Source organism: Rattus rattus, chromosome 1, assembly GCF_011064425.1.
Source record: "Rattus rattus isolate New Zealand chromosome 1, Rrattus_CSIRO_v1, whole genome shotgun sequence".
Classification (NCBI taxonomy): Eukaryota; Metazoa; Chordata; class Mammalia; order Rodentia; family Muridae; genus Rattus; species Rattus rattus.
Window position 1 is genome coordinate 40,111,819 of NC_046154.1, and position 15,055 is coordinate 40,126,873.

At 41.9% G+C, this 15,055-nt stretch overlaps 1 protein-coding gene across 4 annotated transcripts in view; it reads right to left on the reverse strand.

Annotated features, from left to right (window-relative positions):
* Mast2 (microtubule associated serine/threonine kinase 2) overlaps nt 1-6,251 on the reverse strand; it is a 140,607-nt gene extending 134,356 nt beyond the window's left edge. For 3 of the 4 annotated variants that reach the window (XM_032899657.1, XM_032899653.1, XM_032899646.1), the window contains exon 1: nt 5,821-6,250. In XM_032899657.1, coding sequence (XP_032755548.1) covers nt 5,821-6,000 — 180 coding nt within the window. In that variant the 5' untranslated portion in view covers nt 6,001-6,250. Of the gene's footprint in view, nt 1-5,820 lie in introns of all 4 variants that reach the window. The other variant, XM_032899649.1, reaches the window with a different exon arrangement.
* Nucleotides 6,252-15,055: the final 8,804 nt, after the last annotated feature.

Consider the following 15,055-nt stretch of genomic DNA (forward strand, 5'->3'; position numbering starts at 1 on the left):
TTCCTGGAACTGGAATAGTTGTAAACTATCCTGTGGGTGCTAGGAATTGAAACAGGGTCCTCTACAAGATCACCATCTATCTAGCCCACTTTCTAGAATACTTTATAAAGTGTTGTAATGCCTCCAACATAACTCCAAGGTTGGCCTTAGATGAGTAAGATCAGCAAAAGGAAAGCAAAGATTGTACTAAGTATATGTAAAATGAAGTTGATTCATTTGTAAATACATTTTTATTGTTTTATATCATTAGACAAGCCATCATTTTCCAATAAACAGCTCTGGTTTGAGAGGTGGTAGTAGTGTAAAGGACTGTGGTGTAGGATCTAATAGAAGTCATAAAATGGAAATTTCTGGTTTCTTTAACAACTCAGTTTGTGTCACATGATGTTTTTCTGGAAGCTGTCTTGTGAGAGAGGGTATGTGATGTTTTGCTGAAAACAGACATTTGGGAGGGTGCAAGATGGTTAGAAAGAATATAAGTAGAGCCCCACAAATAGTGAGAGGATGCTCTTGCATTACTATGTCTTGCAATAGTTCGTCTCTTCACTGGTCTTTGCTGGTCTTCAACTTAGAGAGAAATGCACCAAAGAACTTCTCCAGGTATTTGGGCTGACTCTGATCACTTCCAATGACTCAGAAAGATTCAGCAGAGCCTTGCTGTTTTTGCTGACTCGTGCTACAGCTACTGATTCATGTTTGGTGTCTGCTACTAAACTGGACTGCTGATATTCTGACAACAAATAGAAAAACCTCCCCAAAAGAACTACTTTTAAACAGGTCCACAACACCCTTTTCCTATTAACCTTCTTTCTCCCCTACCTCTGGCCAGTGGGCTCTTAGAAGGAAGGCTAAAATGTTTAATAACCCTAAATACAGTAGGTTTAAATAAAATCTAACACTACAAAGGCAAAATGTTTTATCATGACTTTTGTGCCAGTGACTAAGACAAATTAAAAGCTGATCTCAAGAGAGATAAATTAAGAGAAATTAAATAACACGAATTAACAGAAAAGAGTAGAACTTGGGTTTTTTCTTTATTAAGCATCTACTATACACCTAGGAGTGGATAAGACTACATTACAAGTTGGGGAGTGGTGGGCACACCTTTAACCCCAGCACTCAGGAGGCAGAGATCCGCAGAGCTCTAAGTTTGAGGCCAGCCTAGTCTACAGAGTGAATTGCAGGGCATGAAAGGCTACTCAGAGAAACCTAGTTCAAAACACCAAACCAAACGAAAACAAAACAAAAAACTTCAAAAGCTTAAAGACAAGACAGTGAAGAAGAAAGTGTCTGAGAAGTCTGGTCACTGCTAAGACGCTGACAGCCAGTTAGGATCTCCACTGAGCATTTGTTGGGTTGTTTTTGTTGTTGTTGTTTTGTTTTTTTGTTTTTTTGGAGCTGAGGACCGAACCCAGGGCCTTGCACTTGCTAGGCAAGCGCTCTACCCCTGAGCCAAATCCCCAACCCCCATTCAAACAAATGACTACATTTCAAGTAGTTTATTCTGCAGTGTGAACGTCTAAGAATTTACTACTAAGAAACAAGCTAATCTCAGCACAAAAGGGGTACAAAAGCACAGACACTAATAAACCCAGAGGAGCATCTATTCTTTACATGAATAATTCAAATACACATTGAATGTCACGATCTTCAGGCTTTATTCTGTGGATAATAAGCTAATAATGTCTCTGAAGACAGAAATTTGTAAGTTCTGGTGTTATACTGCATAAGGGGGTGACTAACAGGGATAATAAACACAACAGGCATCTAAAGCTAAAAGAGGGTTTTGTCATTTGAAAAAGGATCTAGGCCACAGGCTGGCCTAGAACTCATGAGCCTCCTGTATCAGCTTCCAGTCCTACTAGTACTGCAGCTGTGTACCATTACACCTGGCTTAGAAGATTTTTTTTTTCTTTTCTTTTTTTCGGAGCTGGGGTCCGAACCCAGGGCCTTGCGCTTGCTAGGCAAGTGCTCTACCACTGAGCTAAATCCCCAACCCAGCTTAGAAGATTTTAAATGTTTCATCACACATATACACATATACAATAAATAAACAAATAGTATTTTCTTAAGCTTTAAAAAAAAACCCAGCACAATGGCATATACCTCTAATGCCAACACTAAGGAGGCAAAGGCTGGCAGATCTCTATATGTTTGAATCCAATCTGATCTTCTAGTCAGTTCTAGGGCAGCCAAGGACCATACAGTGAGGCCTTGTTTTGTTTTTTGTTTCCATTTTGTCTTTAAAAAAGCAAAAGCAGACAGCTCTCCAGGGCACACTAACCAGCACTGTCTAGAGCTCTAGTGCAGTGAGAAACCCTGTCTCAAAACACAAATGGAAGCTGGAAATTGATTCCGCTGTTAAAAATGCTTGCTGCTCTATCTGATGGCCTCGGCTGAATTCATAGCACTCACTGTGTGGTTCACAACTGCCTGTAACTTCAGTTCTGAGGTATCCAACACCTTCTCTGACCTTGAAGGACACCTGAAATCCTACACTCATACCCATACACAACACACACATACACATAATTTTTAAAAGTAAAATAAGCTGGAGCAGTGGTGGTGCATGCCTTTAATCCCAGCACTCAAGAGGCAGAGACAAGTGGATTTCTTTGAGTCCAAGGCCAGCCTGGCCTACAGAACTAGTCCAGAACAGCCAGGCATTCACACATATATGAATGAAAAAGGTGGATGGTGTCTGAGGAATCATATCCAAATATGTCCTCTGATTCTACATAAACACACACACACACACACACACACACACACACACACACACACACACACACACACTTTTCCCTTTCTCCCCCCTCTATAACACTGAGTTTTGTTTTGAAACATTAAGCACAAAGCTAGCAACATAGATCTAAAAAGAAAATCAGGCTAAAGACTCAAATGACTCTACCAGGAGGTTTCTACAATGCAACGTATGAATGAAAACCTTTACTCTACATCCAGCACCTGCCATGCATGATCTTGCTAAAGAATGGAGTACAATAAAGAGCCAACATTAGGACCAAGCACATTATCTACATTGTCGTCAAAGAATGTTTTAAGAACAGGGATGAAAAAACCACAGGTCAACAGTCCAGGAAACATCAGAGAGATGAATATTGGGGGCGGGGGAGGGGGGAAGAAGAGAAGACATGGTCAACAATGGCAAAGAGTTCACATAGCTTGAGAAGATAAAGGAAAACTATCCAATTTAATTATAAAAAAAAGTTCAGGGTTGGGATTTAGCTCAGTGGTAGAGCGCTTGCCTAGGAAGCACAAGGCCCTGGGTTCGGTCCCCAGCTCCGGAAAAAAAAAAAAGAACCAAAAAAAAAAGACAAAAAAAAAGTTCACTGAACCATCACAGAATTCTTTTTGTAACTCTTTCACAATGTATTCACAGGTAGACACACCTTATTTTAAGTTGCAAAATATGGTTTAATATGGTTATACTGTGAAAAATTATACAACAATGAAAAAGCAAAGTATTTCTATAAGGAACACAGAAGAATGCACAGAAATTATTTCAATGAAATAATTCAGTAACAAATAGTACAAACTTCATGATATTATTTATATGAGTTCTAGCTAAAAATTAATCTGTGGTATTAGGGGTGGGGATGGATAGTGGTTAACTTTGGTGAAGGGCAGTAAGTAGGAGAAAGTAAGCCAACATTTTTGGAACTGGAAATGTTCTCCACCTTGACCTGAATAATGGCCATATGGTTATATGAGTCTGTAAAAATTCATGCTAAATGAACCTTAGATTTATGCACTAAACTAAGCCAAATCTCAATTTAAAAAGCAAACCAAAAAAGTTACTCGTGACCTTGAAGACAGTTTGGAGAAAGCATTAAGTATACAAGACAAACCCTAAATATATATATATATATATATATATATATATATATATATATATATATATATATATATAAACTGACACAGGATACAAATTCAAGAAGATTGTTGGTTTAGGCAAGATAAGGCATATTAGGAGACAGGAAATTACACATTTCAAGAAAATTATACTTTTCATTTTATTTAAGCTACAAGACAAAGAACAATATAAGTAAGATTTTTAACAGCCAAAAAAAGGATGTGTGTAACAATGATGTAGCCTCAAAGAACAGGATAAACGGTTCTTTCTCTGTAACTGCTAAGTTTGTGTGAATAGAAATTATCTTTAAAAAAAAAAAGAGAGAGAGGGTTGGCTGGAGAAATGACTCAACAATTAAGAGTACTTGCTGCTTTTACAAAGGATCTGGGTTTAGTTCCCAGCAGCCACCATCAGCTCACAACTATCTGCAGCTCTAGTTCCAAGAGATCTGACTCCCTCTTCTGGTTTCCAAACTATGTGATGTACTAACATACATGCAGGCAAACACTCGTATGTGCAAAAAATAAATAAATAAATAAATAAACAAACAAACAAATAAATAAATAAATAAAAAGATCCTTTTTAAAAGAGGGGAATTGAGGCTGGAGAAAAGGTTCAGCTTCTGGTTGCTCTTCCAGAGGACCCAGGTTCAATTCCCAGCACCCTCCTGAGGGCTCCAACTGTCTCTCATTACCAGGTAATCTGACACCCTCACAGAGATACTTGAAGGAAAAACACCAGTGCACATAAAAACTAAATCATTAAATTTTATTTAAAAAGAAAATAAGGGGGAATCAAATAGCCTTGAGCACTTTACTGAAGCAGGCAATAAGGTCCACTGCACCAGGTAAACTAAGTCAGAAGAGGAAATATATTTCACAAGTTTTGAACAGGAACTAGTAGGGGATTACAGAAGACCCAGGGCTCCGAGAATACAAAGTGGGAAAACAAAGGCCGGGAGGAATTTTTTTAAAACCATAGGCTAACAGTGTAATTCAAAGTAATGATGCCTAAGGACCTTTATTTTATGTAATGAGCAAGAGATAGGGGACCTGGAACGTCAAAGACTCAAAGGTGGGGTCTAAACTGGGGTCTGAAGCAGAGCTGTACAAAAGCAATGCTGTCCCTGGGGTTCATAACTACAGAACATTCTTTCTAAAAATCCAACAAGATCAAGGATCTTACAATGTCCTTGTCAGTCTCGTTTCACTGAACTTCCTACAGCTGTGAGTGGAAAGTTTACCTGATATTGCCGACCTTTATTCCCTACTCATAAATACACCTACTATTGTCTAATAAATCACACATTCTGTGCATTCGGGAATCCCACGCGTACTTTTACATTTTCTCTCTTTTCCCATTAAGGGTAAACTAGAAGGCAGAGCCTTCATCTACGGATTCTCTGTCCACAGCACCGGCCTTGAGATTGTACACATGCAGGTATTTTTCATAATGGTTTTAAAGGGGTAGATAGCTACTGAGGAAAACGTTAACGATTCTGAATACTGCCTATAAAAGTATAATGACCGCCAAATCAGAATGCTTGCAAATGTCCCGTTTTTATAACAGTGGGGATAAACTCTAAGAACAGTCAACACTATCAAACTGGCATTTCTCCCTTAAACTATTCACTCCTCTAGATAACTCAATTTTGTAAACCTATTCTTTGCTGCTCATTCACCCTGCCACATTCCAGCATCCATTCTCTCCATCCAGAGCCCCAGGCTACCCCCCAAGACCATTTTATTCATTCCTCCCACCACGTCCACTGCAATCCCAGGCCCCCCACCTTCATTTTTCCACTCCCCTTCCCTCAGCCCTCAGCCTCTTCAGACCTCCCACTCCTCCTAACCGACTCAATCCCCACCCTCACCACTGCAGCCCGATGCTCCGGCGAGAACCCTTCCCCCACTGCGACCACCCTCACTGGCGGACCCAACCCACCTTACCTGCTCCCTGCTGTCGTGCCCCATAGGCCCGCTCCGCTCCTCCAGTAGCTGCCTCCCGGGCGGCGCTCGCCGGCGCGGGGGCAAAGACTGCGGCTGGGGCAACTCGGCCGCCCGCGGAGCCGCATCCTCCCGGCGGGCGGGTGGCGGCTGCGGCCGCTCGCGGCAGCGGCTCCGCTTCATCTCCGCGTCTGGGCCCCGCGGGCGTTAACACCGCGACTGCGCCGGCCTGGCTCGGCCCCGGGCCGCAGCGCTGCCGCGGCAAGCCCGGTCCGCGGCCAACATGGCCCGGCGGGCACTGGAAGCCACCCGCACCCGGCCCGCGGTGTCCCCGCACTTCCTGTGGGCTGAGGCGCCGAGACCGTCCCGGCGAGCCTCACGGAGGCAGCATAGCAGCCACCGCGCCCTCCGCCGCCCGGCACACGCTCGGCCGGCCACCCGCCGCCGCCGCGGGCTCCGCCGCCAGCCGCCGGCCCGCCAGCCGCCTGCCGCCCGCCGCCCGGCCCGCCCCTCACGCGCGTGCACGACGAGCCCGCCTGCCGCCCACAGCCGCGCGCACGCGCTGGCGAACGGTCGCGAAGACCGGCCCGCGGCCGCGCCGCGCGCTCTGAAGCGGAAGGGGGCGGGGCTCCCGGCGCGCCCGCGTCGCCTGCGGGACGCCCTTTGATTCTTCCATTCATCCCTTTGGTACAAGTCCAGACGGAAATGTCTTCCAACGGGAGGAACGACATCAACACACTATTTACCAACAGACATTCACCTAGTGCTCTCCTACGCCTCAGAGACAAGTTAGCTCATCCTCAAGTTAGAAATGAGACTGAGGTGTAAGGAAACGAGCCCAGTCAGTGGCATCGCAATAGTCCCATTAGTTGAGGATTCCCATTCTCGTCTGTCTTCTTTACATTGCCTTTGACACTTCCAGACAGTGTGACAGTGTGTAAAGTCCTGTAAAAGAAGTGATGTATTCTGTCGGGGTGCGGAAACTAAAACGGCTTCGGAAGGTCTGGGCTTCCCACTGACAATGAAGTCATCATATAGGCACAGTCAAGCCTGCTGCGGCCTGGGCAGCCTGACCTGCCCCTTCCAGTGACTCATCTGCTTTAACAACACGTGGCAGACAGCTCAGCCATGCCTGGCCTCCTTCTGGCTTCAGCTAGTCTGCCACAACACTGTTTTTCCTCTTTGACCTAACCAGAGTTCATTCCCAGAAACCTTTCCTGCCTGTTTGATTCATTTGTCTTTTGCCTCCTCCCTGAATCCTGAGTAGTAATAATGGCTAATACAATGGAGCCTACTACATTTCAGACACTGCATTCAATTCACATACACACGAAGAGGTCATTACGATTTTCATTGTACAGTGGAGGGAACAGGGTGAGTTATAGTGCAAAGAGGACTCAAACGAAGATCTGTGAGATACCAAAACCCACACACATAAGCAGTGTGTTGGACAACCCATGCGGCTTTGTTCTGTGTCCCCTGTCCCAGGTCCTCCCCATCCGTGCAGTTGCCTTGGTAGAAACAGAATGCCATCCCAGGCTCCTTCCTTCTTCTCATCTCTCATACCTAATAATGAAGAAGGCCTGTTGCTCTGTAAACTCGATATCTCTCCGATCAGCCTTCTCTTTTCATCCCATTGGTACTAACTCATATCCAGTTTCACCTTCCCTCACCTGTTTAACTGGAAAAGTCTCCCAACTAGTTTCACTGCATCAAGTCTTATTCTCTTAGGAACCATCTTCCCAAAGACTCTCAAGAATCTTTGTAATACTGTCTTGCTTAGAATAGTAAATTAAAGCTCTGGATGAAGTGTACACTTTCTAAGAAGGCAAGGCCACCATCCAAAATCCAGTCTCTGCCTGCCTCCTTTTTCTATTAGCCCGTGCCACTATTTATAGTTATCCCTGCTACATGATAGGAGCAGCACATTCTTGCTTGTGAAGAACGGAAACACATGCTGAATCCAGAATGGCTAGAGAGGAGATAGAGACATAGTTCAATATTTCTATATCAAGATCAAGTGCTTGGCTGTCGTGCACAAAGTCTCAAATTCAATCCCTTTATTAAAAAAAAAAAAAAAAAAAGGTTTTGTTTGGGGGCTTAGAATGTAGCTTAGTTGGTAAAGTGTTTGCCCAGCATACATAAAATCCTGAGTTTGATCCCAAAACTACATAAACAAAGTGTGTCAGGAGAACTCAAGAGAAATACCAGACCTGCTCAAAACAAAATGAAACAAAAATGAATTACTATTCTATCCCGGCAAAGGAGTGAAACCCAGCATAGGTAAGAGAAAACAATAGTATCCTAAGATTGCCGCTGAAGTTTCATAAGGCTGTTTCTCCAACATCAATCTCCATCAACCAATCTGATTCTGTGGTCCTTTCTAATACATTTCTCCAGGCTTAGGCATACTCATCTCCACAAAGATAATCCACTGACTCGGGTTGGAGAACACTCTCATCCTACTTCCTCATTGTCGACTATTAGGACAATCTGGTGTTGTACACAGACTCTAAGGTAATTCTCAGTCACCCCTTCCCCATGAGTTAACCGTAGTACAATCACTGTCATGATTATGTTACATCATATAAGATGGTATCTTGGTGTTAGACTCACTCTCAAACTCACAATGTTCCTTAAAAATGGAAATGACCTTTATGGCAGCGTAGGGTTTGTAACTCAGCTGGCCTGGAACCTCCATCCTCCTTTCTCTTCCTCCCAAATCCTTCCTTTACAAGCTTGTGCTATGGAGCTTAGCTACAAAACTCACTTTTTACATTGGCAATGGAGAGTACTATGTGTCAGGAAATAGCATGGCAACCTGCAGGAACCCAGGCCAGCCTCCAGCACAATAGCCAATAAAACAGACTGAAACAGTCCTTGAAGCATTTGCACAGTTTGCATCCAGGAAAAGGTTAATTATGCTCAATATTGAGATTTAGTTTGGAAATAGACCGATAGTGGCAATTCTGGAAATTTGGTTTCTTTAAAAAAAAAAAAACACACAGAAATATAATAAGTTTTCGCTTTAATCTCAGGTATAGGGATACGAGGCTGCTTCAGACTGTCTGCAGCAGCTGACTGCGATTTGCCTTGAGCTCTAGAGGAGGTGTAGTTTATCAGCTGCAGAATTTCTGCTACTGTGTGACATTTATAATTCTGGGAAACTTTCAGAGTGTATATAAATGTTAGGTCCCTGAGAGGCAGGAGTTGGTGGCTGGTGGTCATTCAAGGGGATTAGTTGCAAATTCTTAGTAGTCATGTTGAAAGAGGAAAGAAATTAAATTCAAGGATCTCTCTCTCTCTTTTTCCCTCCCTCCCCCCCACACTCTCCCTCCCATTCCTTTTTTTCTCCTATCTAATGAGAGAAGTGAAACTGGGAATAAAGGATGGAAAAAAAGAACCCACAAAATAGCAAATTCTGGCTACAAGTGGCACCAATGTGGGGTTCAAAAGTTAAGGATAAAAATGAAATATGATTTCAAGGCCATAGAGAAAATGTCAGGAACAAAGTAGTGAATATTTCTTTTCAAGATACCAGCAAAACCTTTATTACAGCTACTATTGCTGAGATAGCCCCCACTTTGGTTCCAGCAGAGATTTTCTGTTTTCTCTTTTTCTTCTTTACATATTCTATTTCAAAAAAAAGGTTAGAAGAATGGCTGAGCAGTTGGAAAAATCACAGGTGGAAAGGGAGGTCCCTGGGAAATAAAATTGCAGAAATGGGAGACAGAAAAGAGCCAATCTTCTCTCTTGCTGCTGAAGGACTGCTGAGTTGACTGTTCAATGAGAGAGGTTGTGGGTGGAGGTGGAAGCTCTTGGGAAGTGAGGAGCACCAGGGAGAACAAGAAGGCTCAGTCCTGGTGACTGAGTAAGAGAGCTGGAGTTTCCTGCAGAAGGAAAGAGGAATCAAAACTGAGCCACAGGGCCATCACGTCAGAGAAAAGCTGAAAAAGCAGGAGGACAATCTGATCATAGCCCATTTTGAGAGAGGGTAAAACTTGAAACAACCATGCTGCCAGAGTTGGAGGAAGAGCAGCCTGGAGTAACAAGGGTTTCCCATCAGCTTTCCCAGTAGTCATTCAGTATATGCTGACATCCTATACAAATGACAGAACTAAGGCTTTTTAAAGAGGTCATGATTTTATATGGGATGCATTCGCCATATGGGAAACAAATTCTAAATAACTGGGCTACAGAATTATTCCCCAAGACTGGGAGGGGTTAGTGACAGCTGCAATGATTAACATGGTGGAGAGAAGCCTCAAATACTGAACAGTGAAAAACATACAGTAAGGGAAGGGAATATAGTAAAAGACCAGTTGCTAGGCAAAGGACAGCACTCTGATGTATGAGAACAGATTCAACTTGATTATCTCACTATAGGACAAAGTCACTTAGTGGCTTTAAAAGCTTGGGACAAAATTGAGGACCCCTGAAAAAGCCTACCTTATTTACAAAGATTATACAAGGTTCTGGAGAAGCCTTCTGTTGTAAAAATATAAAAAATAAATGCTGTATTTTATCCCCCACTAGATCCGGCACCACAGTGCCCCCAAGATATTTGCTAGATATCTTAAGTCTCAGTCAGCAAAGCCTCTCACCCGCTCTGCTCCATCCCATATCACACTGCCGAAGGCCTCTCTCTGAGCCTGGCAGCAATCTCTCTACCTATCTAGTTCCCAAGGCAGGTTTCCATGCCAGAAACATACATCCCAACTCCATGGCAGCCCAGACTAGCCGCCGCACACTCTCTTAAACTTAAATCGCCACATGAAAGAACACACAACACAATAACCTTCGATGTGATTGATAAGATATAATTGCCCACCTAAACATAAAAAGTCTGGTACACATCCATCCTTTAAGAACATTCATAACAACCTGTAATGGTACAGCATGGAATCCTAAAGTCAGTTTCCATGTTCTCTCGTGGCTACTCTCAGTCTCTTCCCCTCTTCCGTTCCTGTCTCCTCCTCTTCCTTCAAACTTTTCTCCCGCCCATCCTTCCTTCTCGTCCAATGACAGGCCTCGTTCTATCCTGTACCTGCCTCACCTGTGACATCCCACATCCCACAGCCTTCACTGTTTTTTGTTTTGTTTTATTTTGTTTTGTTTTACATAGATTAGTCTTAGAAGTGAACAAAGCCAAGAAAGGCAGGTGTTGATTGAAACCTTGGTGTTTGAAAATGTGAATACCAAATGAAAAAAGTTAGACCATTAAAAGGACAAGCAGCACCTATGGACAAGTGGATAAGGGATATGACCAATATTTGTATTAACATGTACCAACTAACATAATATAGGTCAATCTAGAGCCATAGGTCTCGGATATCAAAATGTTTGGTGCTCCAATTGCAGGAAATACGATCATTACAAAGAGACTGTAACCAAGCCGAATGTGTTAGTCATGGTTCTCTAGAGTGACAGAACTTACAAAATGAATCTGCATATATAAAGGGAATTTATTGGAATGACTTACAGGCTGCAGTCTAAGCCAACAATGGCCAGTTGTAAATGAGAAGTCCAAGAACCTAGGAGTTGCTCAGTCCCATGAGGCTGGGTGGTTCAGCTAGTCTTCTGTATAAGCTGGAATCCTGAAGAGTTAGACTCCAAAAGATGTGCTGACAAAGTGAATGCAAGCAGGCGACGAAGAACTAACCCTTCCTTCTTCCATTGTTCTTATGTAGTCTCCAGCAGGTATGGCCCAGATCAAAAGTGTACCTCGAGATCTGAACTAAAGGTACATGTCTTCCAGCCTCAAGATCTGGGTCACAGGTGTGCCCTCTATTTCTGGATTGTAGTTCATTCCAGATGTAGTCAAGTTAACAACCAAGAATAGCCATCACACTGCTAAAGGTCTCGGATTTCAAAATGCCTGGTGCTTTAGTTGTGGGAAATATGATCATTTGCAACAAAACTGTGAACAAGGCATATCTAAGAGCAATGGTTTTTGTAAAACCAGAAAGTTGAAAAGCAAGAACAGTCATCACAAGACTCAATTATCTAATTCAGTCCCGGATACTGGGACTGCAGAAACGCATCGCTAGGCCAGACTACGTGTGTTTTCCTTTACATGCATGGTGCTGTGTTCTTCTGGTTGCACTACAGTAAGAAGCACACGGCAACAAGAGATTCCACTGTTAGTGATGATTAAAAAATAAGAGGTTCTTATGCTGTTAGCTCCATCCATTTATTGTAGACATCAACCATTCATCTAATGGTTTCAGCAGACAGTGACAGTCATTGACTAGCTACATCATTTCATTATGGAATCTAAACCTATTATTTGTATGGAAAAGCCAATAATATATATGCCTACTTCTTTCTTTGTTTAACAATTTTCACAATAGTGAATGTTCTACTATCTTCATGAGAGACCAGTAAGGCTTGTTTTGTACTATAGTACTATAGTCATTATCTTTTTATTTGTTATTTTTGACCAATGGTAGTACCTTTAGATTGGCGCCTGTGCCATTTCATTTTTGACAAGCCTAAATCATCTTTAGTACTTTCCTGGTATTCTGTCATAAAGGATATCCAACGATTGATTAACTCGTTTCCTGGATCAAACCTGGAACCAACCTGTTCCTGCCTTCCTGATACACTTCCCTATTTATCTCACAGACATTTAGTGGCACTTGCACCTTCCAGCTGCCTTGGTAAAAACTCTATTTAACATTCTTGATACTAAAGACTACCTGTTCCCTACATTCAGTCAACTATCAAATCCTGTTGACTCTATCTAGAAACATCTCAGTTCACCGTAACTTTGCCTAAACTACTACCTTCCTAGTCTAATCCTCTAGTCCCCTTACCATTAGTATCCTCATTAACCTTTTGTTTTGGTTTTGAGACAGACTCTTTATACATAATCCAGACATAAACCTTGAACTCTAAATCCCCCTGCCTCAGCTCTCAAGTGCTGAGATTAGAGGCATGCACCATCACAGTCCGCCAAACCAAGGCCTGATGTCGAGATTCAGAAACGGGGTAGGGTTTGTTTGCTTGCTTACTTATTACATTAAGAATTGAAACCAGACCCTCATGCATGGCAGGCAAGTGCTATATCACTGAATTATATCCCCAGGCCCCAGCACTTGTTTTTGTTTTTTTGTTTTTTGGGGTTTTTTTGTGTGTTAAGGGTTCTTTTTTAATGTATAAAATTATTTATTGTCAATAAATTTTTATTTAAGTGGTTGGTTTGATTTCTTTGCTGTCCATCCAGGCACTCTGAAAATAGCCCTTTCTCAAGGGCATCCAGTTGTGCTTTTTAGCCCTGCATAATAAGAACATGGGAGTAATGGGATGAGTAGTCAGTATTCTAGAACCATCTACATATAAAGTAACAACTGGATAAAGATTTGCTCAAAAAATGTTCCCAACAGGTTAAGTGCTACTCAACAGCACTTGGTTTTTAAAGAATGTATGTCAACAGGCTTTATTTAATATATTAACCTGATCACATGTTTTTACCATTTCTTTTTAAAAAATTCCATTGTACTTGTATCAAAAATTAATAATAAAATAAATCTAACTTGTGACAAACTCGTGAAAGATAAAAGGTTGTTTCCCTATAGCTGTTTTAATTGTAGAGAGGTTTTTTTTTGTGTAAAATTCCTGCTGTTTAAATTATCATGTTTAATGGCATGGCCTCTGTCTTTCTGACTAGAACTTGACAGGCATAATTAAACTAAGTAGTACACATAGATTATAAAAGTTAATGTCACTCCATCACACATCCTAGTAAAAGAAGAACGATAGGATGAAGAGTTTCTAGAGCCAGCCTCCAGGAATTAGGTAGTAGTTTTTCCACAATGCCTCTCTAAGCTACCTTCCCTAATAGAAATGTCTATCATGAATTCTATCTTTCAGTTCTTGAGTGTTGTTCGTGTTGTATTCCAGGAGAGGTGGAAAAATGAAAGAGATCAAGCACTTACATTCAAGGATTCCAAAGTCTAGTGTAAGAAACCAAATATGTGCAAGTGACCAGAAATAGGCATCACCTGTTTTGTGAGAGCTCAAAGGAAGAACAGATTAATTATAGCTTTGCGTTCACAATAACCTCACAGATATGCCCTTAGCCTCAACCTATTTCAATGTTTAGAGGCATAAAAACAACAAGAACCTGCTTAAAGTGAACAGTTAAGTGGTTAAGTGGTTAAGTGAACAGTTAAGTGGTTAAGTGAACGGTTAAGTGGTTTTGTTTAGGTAAAGCTAAAGGAAAGAATGAGGAATATGGATAAAGAAAAAGTAACTCGTAAGCTGAGAAACTCTCTGAATAACAGACTTCAGAATATAGTAGGCATTGGACCTTGTTTTTGCAAACCATCCTAGGATCAAATTTGGTCTGTAACGCGCTTTTACAGATGACAATGACAATCAGCTTGATGATAGAGAGCGTTAACATTATGTCCCAATTAAATGAGATGTCCACCCCCACCAAAAAAAAGGAATTTCATTCTTTTCACCAGTAGCTTGTGTTACGTTTTAAAGAACATACTCAACTTTTATCATTTTATTATACTTTAAAATTTGTCATCAGGTGGTGGTGGCACACCCCTTTAATCCCAGCACTTGGAAGGCAGAAGTCAATTTTGTGATTTCGAGCCCACTCTGGTCTATAGAGCAAGCTCCAAGACAGCCAGGGCTACACAAAGAAACTCTGTCTTAAATTAAAAAAAAGAAAGAAAGAAAGAAAGAAAGAAAGTGCCCTGACTTCCGTTATCTGGAACCCACATAATCAGAAGTTCTTAACCTGGTCTCAATCTCCAACTCCTTAATCCAGAACTTAATGTTGCCATATTCCCCAACCAGAAAATTATCTTTGTTGCCTCTTCATAACCTGCTAATTTTGCTACTGTTATGAATCATAATGTAAATATCTGCTATATAGGATATGTGACCCCTGTGAAAGGGGCATTTGGTTGAGAACCACTGTACATGGTAAAAGGCGAGAACTCCCACAGATTGTTCTCTGGCTTGCACACAGTGCCCACATTCCTCCAACTCACACATAAATGAATAAATGTCAATTTTTTAAAAAATATTCTTAAAATATACTAGAACCACATAGCTTCAATGAATGAAGGAGCATGGGTCAGGGAATGGGTAATTTTTTTTTTCTTTTCTTTTTTTTCGGAGCTGGGGACCGAACCCAGGGCCTTGCGCTTCCTAGGCAAGCGCTCTACCACTAAGCTAAATCCCTAACCCCACTGAGCTAAATCCCCAACCCCAG